Source organism: Trichomonas vaginalis, chromosome V (genome assembly GCF_026262505.1).
Source record: "Trichomonas vaginalis G3 chromosome V, whole genome shotgun sequence".
NCBI classification, from domain to species: Eukaryota; Parabasalia; order Trichomonadida; family Trichomonadidae; genus Trichomonas; species Trichomonas vaginalis.
In genome coordinates, this window is record NC_067207.1 from 15,071,551 (window position 1) to 15,087,565 (window position 16,015).

General features: G+C 32.8%; 6 protein-coding genes and 2 pseudogenes across 8 annotated transcripts, besides 9 other annotated features; 2 read left to right on the top strand and 6 right to left on the bottom strand.

Annotated features, from left to right (window-relative positions):
* Positions 1 to 2,063: 2,063 nt before the first annotated feature.
* Positions 2,064 to 2,085: a mobile genetic element.
* Positions 2,064 to 2,085: a terminal%2Cinverted (terminal inverted repeat of Kolobok-1_TV transposon ID:TVAGG3_0013400).
* A 1,055-nt stretch (positions 2,086 to 3,140) lies between these two features.
* Positions 3,141 to 3,742: a terminal%2Cinverted (terminal inverted repeat of Maverick-1C transposon ID:TVAGG3_0339210).
* Positions 3,141 to 16,015: part of a mobile genetic element that runs on past the window's edge.
* On the bottom strand, positions 3,743 to 3,979 carry TVAGG3_0339220 (uncharacterized protein; the record flags this gene model as incomplete). Its single annotated transcript, XM_001291029.1, has 1 exon — positions 3,743 to 3,979. One exon carries the CDS (start codon positions 3,977 to 3,979, stop codon positions 3,743 to 3,745), a length of 237 nt encoding a protein of 78 aa, XP_001291030.1.
* On the bottom strand, positions 4,028 to 4,468 carry TVAGG3_0339230 (repellent protein 1 family; the record flags this gene model as incomplete). The annotated part of the gene is made up of 1 exon (XM_051230699.1): positions 4,028 to 4,468. The coding sequence occupies one exon, from the start codon at positions 4,466 to 4,468 to the stop codon at positions 4,028 to 4,030; it is 441 nt and encodes a 146-aa protein (XP_051100429.1).
* On the top strand, positions 6,576 to 6,836 carry TVAGG3_0339240 (uncharacterized protein; the record flags this gene model as incomplete). The annotated part of the gene is made up of 1 exon (XM_051230700.1): positions 6,576 to 6,836. The coding sequence occupies one exon, from the start codon at positions 6,576 to 6,578 to the stop codon at positions 6,834 to 6,836; it is 261 nt and encodes an 86-aa protein (XP_051100430.1).
* Positions 7,787 to 8,347, bottom strand: TVAGG3_0339250 (organellar and viral DNA polymerase type B; the record flags this gene model as incomplete). The annotated part of the gene is made up of 1 exon (XM_051230701.1): positions 7,787 to 8,347. The coding sequence occupies one exon, from the start codon at positions 8,345 to 8,347 to the stop codon at positions 7,787 to 7,789; it is 561 nt and encodes a 186-aa protein (XP_051100431.1).
* Positions 8,707 to 9,613, bottom strand: TVAGG3_0339260 (annotated as a pseudogene). The gene has a single exon. A coding segment is annotated over exon 1 (907 nt).
* Positions 10,835 to 11,552, bottom strand: TVAGG3_0339270 (annotated as a pseudogene). Its single transcript has one exon. A coding segment is annotated over exon 1 (718 nt).
* On the top strand, positions 11,643 to 12,113 carry TVAGG3_0339280 (uncharacterized protein; the record flags this gene model as incomplete). Its single annotated transcript, XM_051230702.1, has 1 exon — positions 11,643 to 12,113. The coding sequence occupies one exon, from the start codon at positions 11,643 to 11,645 to the stop codon at positions 12,111 to 12,113; it is 471 nt and encodes a 156-aa protein (XP_051100432.1).
* On the bottom strand, positions 12,718 to 13,358 carry TVAGG3_0339290 (KilA, N-terminal/APSES-type HTH, DNA-binding family; the record flags this gene model as incomplete). Its single annotated transcript, XM_051230703.1, has 1 exon — positions 12,718 to 13,358. A coding segment is annotated over one exon (641 nt), but the record flags the coding sequence as incomplete, so codon positions are not given.
* Positions 15,038 to 15,099: a mobile genetic element.
* Positions 15,220 to 15,328: a mobile genetic element.
* Positions 15,470 to 15,578: a mobile genetic element.
* Positions 15,720 to 15,828: a mobile genetic element.
* Positions 15,970 to 16,015: part of a mobile genetic element that runs on past the window's edge.

Here is a 16,015-nt window from a genome sequence, read left to right on the forward strand (position 1 = left end):
TTCTCTTTCTTTTCATATTTATCATTATTTTATTACATTTTATTACATTTTCATATTTATCATTGTTTTGTATAATTCTCTTTCTTTGCATATTTATCATTGTTTTATTACATTCTCACAATATTAATGATTACCCTCTTAGTATCGCGATCAAATCAAAATCAATAGAATTTGTCAAATTCTTAGTTGAACATGGTGCTGATGTTAACACAGCACTTGCTCTATTTCTTTTTATGTTTATCATTGTTTAATAATATTCTCTTTCTTTTCATATTTATCACTTGTTTATCACATTCTCTTTCTTTTCATATTTATCATTGTTATATGGGATTCTCTTTCTTTTCATATTTATTATTGTTTTATAGAATTCTCTTTCTTTTCATATTTATCATTGTTTTATAAAATTCTCTTTCTTTTCATATTTATTATTGCTTTGTGATTTTCTCTTTCTTTTCATATTTATTATTGTTTTATAGTTTTCTCTTTCTTTTCATATTTATCATTGTTTTGTATAATTCTCTTTCTTTTCAAATTTATCATTGTTTTATGATTTTCTCTTTCTTTTCATTTTTATCATTGTTTTATGATTTTCTCTTTCTTTTCATATTTATTATTGTTTTATAGTTTTCTCTTTCTTCTCATATTTTTTATTATTATATGGGGTTCTCTTTCTTTTCATATTTATCATTGTTTTATTACATTCTCACAATATTAATGATTACCCTCTTAGTATCGCGATCAAATCAAAATCAATAGAATTTGTCAAATTCTTAGTTGAACATGGTGCTGATATTAACATGAAACTTGTTCTCTTTCTTTTCATATTTATCACAATTCAATCAAGTTCTCTTTCTATTCATATTTATCATTGTTTTTTTACATTCGCTTTCTTCTCATATTTATTATTATTATATGGAGTTCTCTTTCTTTTCATATCTATCATTGGTTTATATGATTTTCTTTCTTTTCATATTTGTTATTATTATATGGAGTTCTCTTTCATTTCATATTTATCATTGTTTTATAGAATTTTCTTTCTTTTTATATTTATCATTGTTTAATGAAATTCTTTCAATATTAATGAATGCCCTCTTAGTATCGCGATCAAATCAAAATCAATAGAATTTGTCAAATTCTTAGTTGAACATGGTGCTGATGTTAACATGAATCTTATTCTCTTTCTATTCATATTTATCATTGTTCAATGATATTCTCTTTCTTTTCATATTTATCAATATTTTATTTCAATCTCTTTCTTTTCATATTTATCATTATTTTATTTCAATCTCTTTCTTTTCATATTCATCATTGGCTTAATACATTTTCTTTCTTCTCATATCTATCATTGGTTTATATGATTTTCTTTCTTCTCATATTTATTATTATATGGGGTTCTCTTTCTTTTCATATTTATCATTGGTTTATATAATTTTCTTTCTTTTCATATTTATCAATATTTTATACCATTCTCTTTCTTTTCATATTTATCATTGTTTTATTCAATTTTCTTTCTTTTCATATTTATCATTGTTTTATTACATTCTCACAATATTAATGATTACCCTCTTAGTATCGCGATCAAATCAAAATCAATAGAATTTGTCAAATTCTTAGTTGAACATGGTGCTGATATTAACATGAAACGTATTCTCTTTCTTTTCATATTTATCACAATTCAATCAAGTTCTCTTTCTATTCATATTTATCATTGTTTTCTTACATTCGCTTTCTTCTAATATTTATCAATATTTTCTATAATTCTCTTCCTTCCCATATTTATCAATATTTTATAGAATTCTCTTCCTTCCCATATTTATCATTCTTTTATTGGATTCTCTCTCTTTTCATATTTGATATTGTTTTATACAATTTTCTTTCTTTTCATACTTATCATTGTTATATGGGATTCTCTTTCTTTTTATATTTATTATTGTTATATGGTATTCTCTTTCTTTTTATATTTATCATTCTTTTATTGGATTCTCTCTCTTTTCATATTTATTATTGTTTTATACAATTTTCTTTCTTTTCAAATTTATCATTGCTTTATTATATTCTCTTAAGGGTATAGTAAACTCAAAATTCTAGAGTTTTGAGAGTGCCAATAAACTCTATAGGCCTATATATATCTATATTTTAAAGGAGAGGTTACGCCATAATATTTGATATTATAAATTATTAATTCAAAATAAAAGTAGAAAATGAAACTAATTTTATTCTAACCTATATAAATATATCAATAATCTAAAATGATTATAGTCTGAACTATATTTTACCAGATTATCAAATATAAGAGAAATGAAATAAGGCATAAAAATATCATAGCATAATTATTGGATAAATGCATTAATAAATTATTTATATCATAATGAGAAAAAATCAAAATAAGAAAATGAGCATAATAATAATTTAATTAAAAACAAAAACAATAAATAAAATGTAATTTTCGTTAATCAAAGTCATCAATGTCTTCGTCTTCTGATTCCCATTCGGACTTGAAAACTTGATAATCTCCTCCTGGTACACTCTGAATGGATTTTTTGTATTTGTTCTGTTTTTTAGAACCTTTTGTAACAGTTTTTTGTTTCAATATCATTTTGGAGTAACAATTCTCTTCAAATGATTTGACACAATCTTCTGGAAGTGGGGGAAGATGTAATGCTTTTTGTATATCTCCGAGAAAATGCTCTGGATCATTCCATTCTAAGATTGCAACGTTAACTCTAATGTTAATGTTGTTCCAGGCTCTTGATTTGTCCAAATAGCATGCAATTTTGGAGTTAAACGCTTCATTCATGCAGGTAGATCCAATGGAAGAAACTTTGGAAACTATGGGTGTCCATTTGTGAACCCAGTCATAGAGCATGAATTGAAGTTGGATCGAATTGACACCTTTTTGCCATTCAAAGCATTTGTAATTGTGCGGTTCGCAAAAAGAATGATTGCCTATGTAATGGTAGACACAATTCTCCCACATTTTCGTACGTTTGTCAATATTTTCTTCGGCAAAACATGACCAAAGCCACATACTTAGGCTTGCATTCAGACCCCAGAAAGGTCTCTCTATTTTTTCAATCTTCTGAGTCTTGTCGTTGAAAACTTCAACTGTCTTATGAGAAGCTGAAGTTAGTATGTGTAAGTTGGGTATGGTGGCACTGCGTTCATTCATACGCAATACTTGTGAATTTGACACTTTACAAAACCGTTAACGTATATTTTACAACATGAACGCAAAAACTAACTTAACCTTAAATATTTACAAAGCCGCCAACCATTTCACCTCACTAACGAACTCACTAATGAAAAAATAAACGTTCTCATAAATTTTCCTCAATATCTTCATCATCAGTGTTAACCCTATTGTAGTCATACTTGAAGCCATAAACTTTCTCTAACTTCTTAACGTACAATTTACATAACTTACCTTCGTCATCGTATGGTTTAATGATATAACTATTTCTATCTTTATACACAGTCAATGAAAAGTCAACTGGTCTCGGATGTATTTGAAAGAACATGTTATGCTCAGGAAGGAAGAATAAATGTTTAAATGTATGTTTGTTATACTGTGGAATTCGAATGAGTTGCTTTTGTTCTGTCATTTATATAAAAATAAACTTAAAAATTAATGATATCACCACTCCCACACGTATGAAAACATAGCACAAAAATAAATTTAGGTGAAGTGGTGAGATCTCACCTCTTTTTTCACCTGTTTTTTCACCCACTTGAATTCATTGCTTTATAACTCTCTTCCTTTCTCCAACTCTTCTAACTTCTTCTTAAGTTCAGCAATGTTGTCCTCATGAAGTTTAATCTTCCTTAATATACCTTCTCTATCTAATGGTTGCTTTATCTTTCTAAACTGAACTCTACCATCCTTCATAGTATGGATGTAAAAACCTTCTGGAATAATTCCTGATTTAATGTATTCTACCAAAAACTTTTGTTTCATTGCTTCAGTGACTTTAGTCGTCATTTCAATCAAATAAAAATTTTAATATTAAATAAAAATAACGTTATTTTTTCAGTAAGGAAACGCAGGAGTTTTACGATTTATTTGAGGAGTAGGTTCTGGTTTAAATGTTGGAGTCGGTTTAGGAGTTGACTTTTGAACAGGAGTTTGTACTTCCATAGGTTCAGGAGTCATTGAAGGTTTTGCTTGTGAAGGTGTTGGAGTTTGTTTAACTTCAGCTACTTCAGTATTATTTACAACATTTGCTTTATTTCTTTTCAACATCATAACTGCTCCTGCTGTAGCTAGCAAACCTAGTGGGAGACCATATCTTATATAAGGACTTGACCAAATGCTATTTTTGACAGGAGCTGGTGGAACACCTAACCTTGGTGAGACTGCTCTTTGCCATTGTGCAGCTCGTAAGAAATATTCAATAGGTGCTCCATAATCGTTTGGTAAAGTTTGTTTCATAGATGGTGAAGGTTCACGAGAGCTTGATGAAGAACTCATTTATAAGCTTTAAAAATAAACGTTCATCCTTCATTCCTCACTGTCGTCCGTAGCTAAGTTATAGTCGTCAAGTCTTATTATTGGGATTCCATTAGCACGCACCTGAATGGCAAAGCAACAATCCCTCATAAATCCAATAAGTGGCTTTGGTACGTTTTCAGTTGCTAGTTCAATAGGTCCTTTAACAGACAATTTGTATGTTATTGGAGCAGTAGATGTTTGACCTTGCTGGAAGCAAAAGTCCACTTCAGTTGGAAAACCACATAAGAAATGTGTGTTGTCATAGCTATCCCATTTATGTTCCACACTACCATCATCCACCAATGACCTCATAACATCTTCATTAAATCCTATCATATCATTGTTTGTATTGCAGGCGTTCGCAACCATTTCATAAAATACAGGTCCATATGATTTTTCAGGTTCTGCAGGCATATTTCCATAAGCTCCCATGGAAAGCTGAAGATATTTAAACTTAGGGTTCTCAAAATTAACATAATAGTTGTCTTTCTTTCTAAATAGTGCCCAAATACTTTTAACATTAATAGGCGTATAAGCTGCTGTAAATGTTGCACTTGAACTATCTGTATTCTTTGAGAATGAACCGTCCATAGGAATCCAATCCATAACTTTAACAGGAAAACATAAAGCCTCGTTTGTATAATGTTCTACAAGTTCTGTATAAATGTTAGGGTCTAAAGAGAATGACTTTGGATGAATGAAACATTCATTAAAATCCATCTTTGTTCGAAATAGTTGCTGGGTTACAGTTGTAATAGTAACTGTTCCACTAGCTTCTACTGACTTCGTTATCATAGTGAATGGTTCATTCCATGGAACAAATTTATTTGTCGGTGGATTTGAATCTGAAGCAAATGCAACTTTAAGAGTTGGATTGAAAGCAATGATATCATTTACAGATATAGATGTGCATTGTAAGGCGTCGCTACTGAACTTTACTTTAAGCTGAATGTTTCCTGCAAAAGCTGGAATAAATCGAATAGCTTCTAATGGAAGGAATCTTCTAACAGGAATTCTTAAACGAAGCTTAAAATCAAATGATTTTCCTGCTGTAATTGGACCACTAACAATTTGTCCTGTTCTGCATGTTCCCGAATGACTCCATACATCTTCATGTCGAGTCTTTGAGAAAACATCTACTTTCTTTATTTGTTCGGTAGTTTGTGAGTTTGAAGTTATATATGCTTCTTCTCTTGCGTTGTCTTGAGAATATACGATACGACCATTTGCAAGGATTTGATATCCAGCAACTGCATAGAAAGCGTCATCGAAACCAATCCAAAATCCTGGTGGGTTTGTTTTATTGGAACCTGAACCAATTTCTTTATCTACAATAAATTGACCTTCCATTTTATACGTAATGAATGTATTGTAAAGGTCCAACATATTTTCACCAGGAGGTGAGAGATTGAATGTTACCCATGTGTTATCTTTAGCAGTTCCAGGTTGTGATGGAATCTTTGCGTCAGAATATTTTCTATTAGTGTCACCAATTTGAACTGCATTGTCTATGATATCAAAATATGAGCGAATCTGATGAATATGCTCTGCTGGAGTAAATTCATTTAGCTGTTCGTTCTGCATGTATTTACTTCAGATAAAAATATCTATTTACTTCATTATTCTCACTCTTCTTCTTGGAATTCGTGGTGGAAGTTGTTTCTTGACATTTTCAATGAACTGTACATTCTCTTTTGTCTCAACTCTTTTCACTGGTGGGTCAGGGTTCTTTTGACTCGGTTTGCTTTTCAATGAAATTCACGAACTTTGCAATAAGCTCTTGGTTCGTTATTGAAAGTACATCTGGCTTCTTTTCTTCTTGTTCTATTGACTTTTCAGTTTGAATAGAAGGTTTTATATGGGCTTCACCCTCGGTGCCATGCACCTTAATGTTGTCGCTCTCTGCATTCGCTAATGGAACCTTTCTTTTTCTTACGTATATTTTACCATCTTTACTCTGACTTACGTAATAGAAAGGATGTTGTATTCCTCTTGCGTCATTTAATATAATAGACTCTCGCTCTGATTTTGACAAGCTCATTTTACATCGGTTAAAGTTTTAATTTTGTTTTTTATCTGCAATCAAATGACTCAGACAAGCCCTACGGACAAGACCCAAGGTGTCATAGATGTTGAAGCATTGAAGAAAGAAATTCGTGAGCAAATTTTATCCGAACTGAAGGAACAAAAACAAGAACAAAAGCCAGAGAGACCAAAGAGAAAACTTAGTGAAAAACAACTTGCTGCATTAGCTGCTGGAAGACAAAAGAACCCACGTTTGCTGGCGAAGAAAGCTAGAGAAGAAGCTGAAGCAAAAGCTAAAGAAGCTGAAGTGAAGAAAGAGTAAATGGTTTATTTTTATCGGAACTAAATGTATAGACAAATACCTTTATCTGTTGCGTTCAGTAGTGAAAACCCTGACGTCAAAATAAAGGGAACAGAGTAACGTTTAAGTTTCCAACAGACTGGATTGTGAACATAAATGAAGAGAAGTACATTGGCATAACATCTATGTATATAACACGTGCTTTTAGAAAGGTTGACTTTATACTTCAAGTCGAGATAGAAAATGACGAACAGTCTTTAAGCGCCCAAAACATTCACATATACAAATACTTTAAAGACGATACAACATTGCAACAATGTATGATTTCATTTAATGAGATGTTCGAGAAAAAGTTCAACATTGAAGTACAAACTTTACAGCCTTTACGTGAGTTTCTTGCACAACTGAAAGAAGAAGGTAGTCAGCCACAACTTATAGACTTTCATTATGAATTTAATGAAAATGAAGATGGAACTCATGACTGTCAGTTTGTTGTATTCTCACCATTCAATGAAGTCGCTAAAGAGAAAAAAATCCATTACGTATAAGATTTCAAATCTCTGAACCAAGTGATGATTTCAAGAATGTTTTCAATTATGATGCAATGCTTCCGAGGAAAAATGAATTTTCAAAGATTGTAACACCTGGCATTTGGATAGAAAGCAAGCTATATTATATTCAAACTTAAGTAAGGAGTTGAAAATGAGTCATACAAGAACTTCACCACTTCCTAACCCTAAATACTATAAATTAACTGGCTTCAATCGTGATTTTGGATAGACATGTTCTCCACTCATGACCATAAATGTCCAGTGTTCTTGCCTCCAGACCATAAGACTGTCTCTACATTGAAGCACAACTCTTAAACTTACCATCGCAGTATTGTAAAATCTACGCTAGCTTTATTTTTATCACGAATGACCTCATTCATGACCTCATTCATGACCTCATGCTGACAAAAATAAATGACCTCAGAACTTCAACTTACGAATAAAGCTTGTTTTAGTCGTTATTGAAAAGTTGAACTTTTCAGCAAAGCAAGGTTGACATGACTTACATAAGTCGAATGCAATCTCTTGACCATCATGAAGTGCTTTGTAAAGTTTCATTAAACTGAACTCAGAGTCTTTGTCATATGTTCCAACAGGTATGTGAATGTTCTTATCTTCATTGTAATAGCATTGTATAGCTTCAGGAAACATTTCATTAGCGGTTAAAGCAATAACATCTTGCTTCACGCCTTTCATTCTGCAGTGAAATGCAACTTCATTTAAATCGTTAGTGAGTAAGTCTATGTAGGTCTTCTTTCCACAGAAAATACTTTTATAAGCTAAACTTTGTTTTCCAGGTGTTATTTCTGCAAAGTCGCTATGAAATTGACCAAGGTTCTTTCCTATAAGTTCGCGACCATATCTCTTCTTAAACTCTGCTGCAAGCTTTGGGATGTCTTCATTATATAAGTGCATACTGTCGGTATCCTGGTAAAAGATTTGAAGTCCCATGTCCTCTGCAGTACAGAATACTTCATTCATAATACGTTTTGACATAGACAGAATATTAACACCAAGTGGACAGAAGTTAAAGTGTCTGCAAATGCTTTTCGTTAGCTTGAAAATAGTTTTATCTGAACCATCCAAACCTTCGAACTTCACTATATGGTTGTAATTTCTTATAGCATATCTTATAGCATCTTTGTCATTTACTATGGTTATTTTTGACTCAATAGGAGATAGAATAGTTTTGCCATAAATGCTGTTCAGAATGAGTTTTATAATTTCTTTGTAAGGGGTTTCCTTCTTTCTTATACTTTAACCTTAACTCAAACAACTTCTTTACTTCATCTCTTATTCTCATATCTCTGTTTCCATCGTAATAGTATCCTTGCAACACTTCACATTTGACACCTTGATATTTTATGAGGTCTTGTAATGTTATATGGTCAACATACATGAGACAGCAAGTGTTTGAACTTCTTGGAACGTTAAGTTCTGGATTTAGTTCAGGGTCGCAAACTATTAAATGAAAGTGTCTGGGTATACCAATCTCTGTTATCTTAATGAGAACAAAGAAGCCAGACATAAACTTTTCACCAATGGGTTCCTTTTGGTCATCATCGAATAAATGTCTCATGAGATACTCTGTGCTTAGCATCTCATCCTTCAATACTTTTGGAATTCCTTCTAAAGTATAAATCTTGCTATAGCTGAAGGATATAATGAAACAGTGTCGAAGTCAGCAATGAGTTTCTTTTTGCTCTTTTGTTTCATGTTATCTGACAACATACATCTTCCACCTTGAATGCATCTCGAAATAAATTCTCTTGGTTTATTTGAGAGGTCATAAAGATTTCCATTCGGGAAGTATACTCTGTTCTCAAACAATTTGTTAGCAATAGAACAAATACTAACGTAGTCATAAACGTTTAAATCAAACTCTTTCAATAAGTCATTGCGGAACTTTACAAAACCTTCTCTTAAAATTCTTACATCTTGTTTGCAGTAAAACGTGCTATATTTTTCTAAGTCGAAGTGGTTTTCATCTATTCTGCAACCTTTGATGGAATCTATGTTCTTCATAAATGTATCTGCATCATGGATAAACTTACATGCTTCAGAAATGACACCAGTTCTGTTGTCATTTGCTAACAAAACACTGCTGTAGTAGTTATATGGAAATACTTCTTTCGGTCCTGTTTGTAAGTTAAACATAGCAGGAAATAGTTTAAGCTTCTTATTTATAACACTGTAAGAGTCTTTTATAATAATTGCCCGTCCTTTATATAAGCCAGTTATTTGCATTGTTCGTGAACCTTTAATGATGGGAGTTCCTTTCACTTCTGTCATGTGTCTTAAGATGAAGTTTATGTCATAACTGAGGTTATGGAAATATATTAAACTCTTGTCAGGAAGTCTTTCCAAAAATTCTGTTGCACAGTTTTGACCCCAAATGCTTTCACTAACTGAACCATCTTCACTGTCATAACAGATGTTAAAAGCTTTATGAAAGCCATCCGTACTACACTCAAAGTCAGCAAAGAAAACGTGCTCAGGTATGAATTTACATTTAGCTTTATTTACTTCTTTTGACTCTGCTTTCTTCTTCAGTTGTACACAATACTTTGGAGCATATGTCAAATCTTTAAATGGTGCAAGGTTCTGTTTATATAAGTCAGTAGTATATGTGAAAAGTTCTCCATAAGAAATAGGTTCGAAATATTTGCACTCCCACAATGTTTTCATAACATCCCATAACGGTGTTGTTCTATCATAACGAACTACATATTTATCTTCTCTCTTTGTATAAATCTTCATCTGTTTCTCAATGTTCATTCCACCACACTTTCAGAATTTCTATATAGTTTCGAATGAAATATGTTGTCATTGGTAATCTTTCATTTAGCATGTAGTGGTCTTCAACAAGAAGTAAGTCAATAGTTCTAACAGTTTCACATTCTTTTGGTATATATCTCTTTATTTCATTATGTCTTGAGTCATTGAAATAACCAATGGTAACATTAAATGCTATACCTGTTGCGTCAGAAATTTCTTGTACTTTACTTTGAGGAAAGTCTCTAACACGAATGACTTCTCTCATGTGGTCAATAGTTTCTTCATTTACTCCAGCCTGAATGCAAGCATAAACGAAACAATTGTCTCTGTCATAAGTGTTGCAGTTCTTTTGTTCAGTTCATTGAAGATTTGGTAGCGTTCAAGATTTATAGGTAATGTGCAAAGATACTTCCAGAACTGACCGCTTCTCTTCTTATAAAACTTCTTTTCACCATTTCTTCCAAAAGCTCTATATGCTGTTTCTCCTGTTTGCTTAAGTCTTTCAAAATCTTTCTGGTCATTTGTCAGTGTGCTTTCATCTCTATATGGTCTCTTTTTTGGTTTGCCTTTCTTTACATCTGACATCGTTAAGCCTTCATATTCTGTTAAATCATACATCTTTATTTCAGTAAGATTCTTTATGTTTGTCAAGAAGAAGTCATAGTGCATTTCAACAATACCTGCAGCATTTGCTTCTATCTCTGATATAAAGTTCTCCTTCAAGAGCTGATGTAGTAATGTTCCAATATTATTGAGGTTTAACGTAGAACATTCATACTTTCCACCAAGTTTATAACATACCATCCATCTCTGTTGTGAGTTTATTTTAATTTTCTCTAAGAGTCTCATGAAAACCTTACCGAAATGTTTGTGTAAGTAGTCTCTGTTTGGTTCATCTAAAGCTTCGATGTTAAAGTCAATGAGTCTATTGCCTGACTTCACATTTCTCTTCCTATTCTCTTCATCTTTCTTTAACCATCTCTCACCTTCTTTTGGTTTGTCGTCAATGGAACGAATGACATCGTTAGCTTTGCGAACTTGTTCTATAGCACTTTTAAACATCTCTCTTCTCTGTTGTTTCAGTGTGTCGTCTCTTCTTCTTGTTTCACCAACGTTTGCATTTGTTATGTCAAACATTTCTCTTCTTACTTCATGAGGTACTGAACGTCTATGATATAAGTCAATAGCAACGTCATTTAAAGGAAATGCTCTTGCATGGACTTCGTCCTCGCCGCGTTGCGGCTTTATGAACTCATGAATTCTATCATAACTTATTGCACCATTATAGTCTTTAGATGTCAGCGAGTGCTTTTTTGTTTGTTGCGTAATGCTTTGCAACATCTATATTAGCTTCTGTAAGAAGTTGTTTTATTTCCGAGTGTTCTAACTTAGACAACTTCCGATACATCTTTAGTAGGAAATAAAAAATATTTTTTGAAAAAAATTAGATTAGATTTTTTTAAGTTATTTTTCAAAATAATTTAATATTTTTATTTTAATGAAACACATGCAAGATTGCAAGTTCTTTTCATACAATGCTCTCGCTACTGCCATCAAGAATGAGTTCAATAATGCTTCAAATGTTAATGTTATCTTTAACAAGAAGTTTGTGAAAGAATCTAAGTTTGGTCAGTATGTCAGACCATTAGCTATCGTCATTGACCGCAAACGTTATACTTCACAAGAGTTAGCAGTAGTTTTGAAACAAAAGAGTTTCTTCGTGAATGTCAAAGATACACACTATACTGTCATAAAGAACTCTAACGTTGACTTCTTCAGTATTGCTTTAAATCTTTCCGAACAGAAAGAATATAAGAAAGGTGAAACAAATGTGAAATATTATCCTTCATCTCTGAAGACAATAACGAACAAAGATGTACAAAAGTTCTTACCAAAGGTTGAAGAAGCTTCTATTGACATTGACGAAGAAAGTGAAATGGTTGAAGAAATAGACCCTGAAGCTATTTAAGCAAAAATATATTTTTGAAGAACTGAAGGTGTCACCACGTCACCATGTGTCACCAGGTTATTTAACTTCTTTTAAAAATGATGACAACATGACATTTTGACAACAGTCCAGGAAATAAATTTTATCGTTAATGTTTACGTTAATGTTTTTCATTAAATTTTGTCAAAGTGCAAATCTTCACTTCGTCAAAAAGTTAATGTTTTTGGTTAGTCTTCATATCGATATTTTACAACAATTCCCCAATGTATAAACTTTTCATACGCTTTTTCATAAGCTTTATATACCTTCAGAAATTTTGCATAATCTTTTACATGTTGTTCGTTCTCTTCTTCTGTCATGAGTTCCGAATATTCTAAATTCATGTTCTTTCATATGAGATAAAATTTTATAAAAAAAATAAAATTAGCTTAGATTTTTTTATTCTTCCTCTTTGAAGTTATCGAAATATTCTGTTATTTTTTCCTTCAGTAATGGTAAGTCTTCTTTGAATGTAAGTATTGTGCAACCTTTGATGTCATAGTGTGTTTGAGGAAGAGTATTTTTGACAATTTCCTTTATTTGCTCATTCGGTGTCATTGAAATCGGTAAGTTTTCACGATAGAACCAATTTCTGTCAGATTTGTAAATCTTAGCAAGGTCATAAAAGCTCTTGTTGTTTCTTCTGACTAAATGCAACATAACCATATCTTTATCTTCTTCTTTCTCCAACTCTTCAGTATATATCATATACTTATAACTCTTTTCCTTTCCTTTTGGTACTGAACGTGGTATTCTTTTCTGTATGCTTTTGTCTTTGGATTCAATGACTTCATCTTTTGCTTGAAGTTTCTTTTCCATCTCTCCACGTTCTGCTTTATATAGTTCATCTAACATCATGAAAATATAACAAGCATAACGAGGTGAAGCCCACATTGCTACAGCATTTACTAAAAGTCTATGAACATAATAACCTTTCAAACCAGGTGCCAAATTCTTGCGATTTTCGTACGGAATCTCTTCCCTCGGTTTTCCGAGGGAAGCAATCATATGAGGAAATTCTTCTAAAAGTTCTTTTGCCTGTTGGTTTTCAAACCAATGATATGCTTGCTTTGTAGAAAGAAGAGCGTTCATTATACTTTGCATTTGATACATATCATCTTTGACTGAACGAATGAGACGTAACTGTTTGTTATACTGTATGTATTCGTATTCTTCATTTATGGCTTCATGAACGATAGCAGTTGTTGTGTTCTCTGATGTTGACATTACTGTCTTTATATTCCGGATAAAAAAATAAATAAAAATAAAACTAACTTTATTTTTCTTTCATAAGGAAATGTTAAAAATTCATGATTTTCGAGAGTTTTAGACCATGTTAGAAAAGTGGTTAGAAAACGTGTTAGATCTAACATTCTAACATAAACATTATTTTTTGGTGTAAATAAATGGTACCATTAATGATATCATGACTGTTCTCATTCATGTCTGATTTACATCTAATGAAAAAGTTTAGAAGAATTTTCTTATTCTTTCTGGCATATTTTTGTCTTTCCAGTACTCCCGCTCTAATGGTCCCAGATGTGTTGGCTTTGACTCTCTCAAGTTCTTAGATGGTATAACATCTTCAACACCTCCTTCATATCTTACTTTATAAGTGTCATCGTTTATGTTGTAGCCAAGTATTTCAATAACCACTCCTCGCTTTGCTTCGTCAATGGTTTCAGCAAGTTTGCCATTACTACTTTCAACTAATTTCTGACGAGGGTAAAACGCAATAGAGTCGTCGGCAGCTTTTATAAGATATCCATTACCTTGTGTAGAGTCTACGATATAATAGTTTCTACTTAACCTTAAACGTTTCTTGTCAACGCGTTTGTCGTCAAGAACTACACGAACTTTTGTACCAGGAATGAGGGTAAATTGTGTTGAATTTCTGATATTTTGTGTTTGGCTTCGTTCTTTTGTATATACTTTTCTTCTGTTTGTTGTGTCATTGAATTTGGGTGTATGTCCTGTTGTAGAATGTGTTTGAGGAATTATATACTTCGAGAAAATGTTTCATTTTCTTCGGTAAAGTCTCGCTCTTGATTTAAATCTCTGAGAGTCCTTATGAAGCGGTTTATGATGCCGAGTATGTTATGGTTATGGTCTTCAGTAGTGTAGTGAGTTATGTTATGCTTAATGAGAAAATCTGTGATTTCATTGCTGAGGTATGCACTGTCTTGTCTGATGTTAAAGTACTTGGGCTATGTTCTGCTACAAACTTTTGTAAAACTCTTAAACACTTCACGAGTTCCTTTATTTTTCATTGGATATGCATATGCTTTACGAGTGTTAACATTAATGAAGATGAGGAATGGTTTATGTCCTCCTTTTCTGCTTGAACGAGAGTGTCAAATTGGTATGCGTCAGGAGCGTTGGCAGTAAATTGGTAAAAAGTAGTCGTAAGGGTTTATTTTTGTTTGATGTACAACATTTTTGTCAAAAACCTTTTCACTTCAGCTCTGTTAGTAAATCCCCAACTCTTTGCAGCTTCATTGAATTTCTTAAATGACCTCCATGGATGTTGTTCGAATACTTCTTTCAAGCTCATTTATGTAAAGTTAAAGATTTTATTCTAGGCTCAAGCGAGTTCATTGAAACGCGGTACCATGCGAATATAGTCACAAATGGTGGCATGTAATCTTTACCCAAGCCTGTTGGATTTGTTGTGAAAGTATGGACATGATTTCCTCCCGGTTCAGTTTGTCGAAAAATCTTTTTTGCTGCATTGTTATAAGATGGAGATAAAACGTCATTGCCAGCTTCATACTCTGAGTTGTATAATGGGTGGTCTCTTAATGAGTGGCTATGGTCGCCAGAAAAGTTTGTAGTTCCTGTATGAGTGTGCGGTGGAAGGTTTGCTTCTTTAATTTTCTTTGAACCACCCGTTTGCTTTGAAGAGTTGTTATATACGAAAACGATAAAAACGGTTTGACAGAAAAGTGACAACTTTACGTGTCAAAAATATAAAAAGTGATATTTTATTCATCATTATCTTCTTCATAATTTATTTCATATTCTTCGTCTTACCAACAAAAGATGGGAATGTGAACAATTGCGGGCAATTTTTAGCCATTTTGGCTTGGAACTAGAGCCTGCGAGGTACATGGATAGTATCAGTACCTCACAGGCTCTAGTTCTCTATATGGCGCCGAGAAATTTTGGTGAAATGTGGTCGCATTTCACCAAAATTTTTTCGGCGCCATAGGATGAATTGGAGGGTGAGAGATATTATTTCATACAATACTACTCTCACCCTCCAATTCCCAGCCAAAATGGCTAAAAATTGCCCGCAATGTGAACAATTGCGGGCAATTTTTAGCCATTTTGGCTTGGAACTAGAGCCTGCGAGGTACATGGATAGTATCAGTACCTCACAGGCTCTAGTTCTCTATATGGCGCCGAGAAATTTTGGTGAAATGTGGTCGCATTTCACCAAAATTTTTTCGGCGCCATAGGATGAATTGGAGGGTGAGAGATATTATTTCATACAATACTACTCTCACCCTCCAATTCCCAGCCAAAATGGCTAAAAATTGCCCGCAATGTGAACAATTGCGGGCAATTTTTAGCCATTTTGGCTTGGAACTAGAGCCTGCGAGGTACATGGATAGTATCAGTACCTCACAGGCTCTAGTTCTCTATATGGCGCCGAGAAATTTTGGTGAAATGTGGTCGCATTTCACCAAAATTTTTTCGGCGCCATAGGATGAATTGGAGGGTGAGAGATATTATTTCATACAATACTACTCTCACCCTCCAATTCCCAGCCAAAATGGCTAAAAATTGCCCGCAATGTGAACAATTGCGGGCAATTTTTAGCCATTTTGGCTTGGAACTAGAGCCTGCGAGGTACATGGATAGTATCAGTACCTCACAGG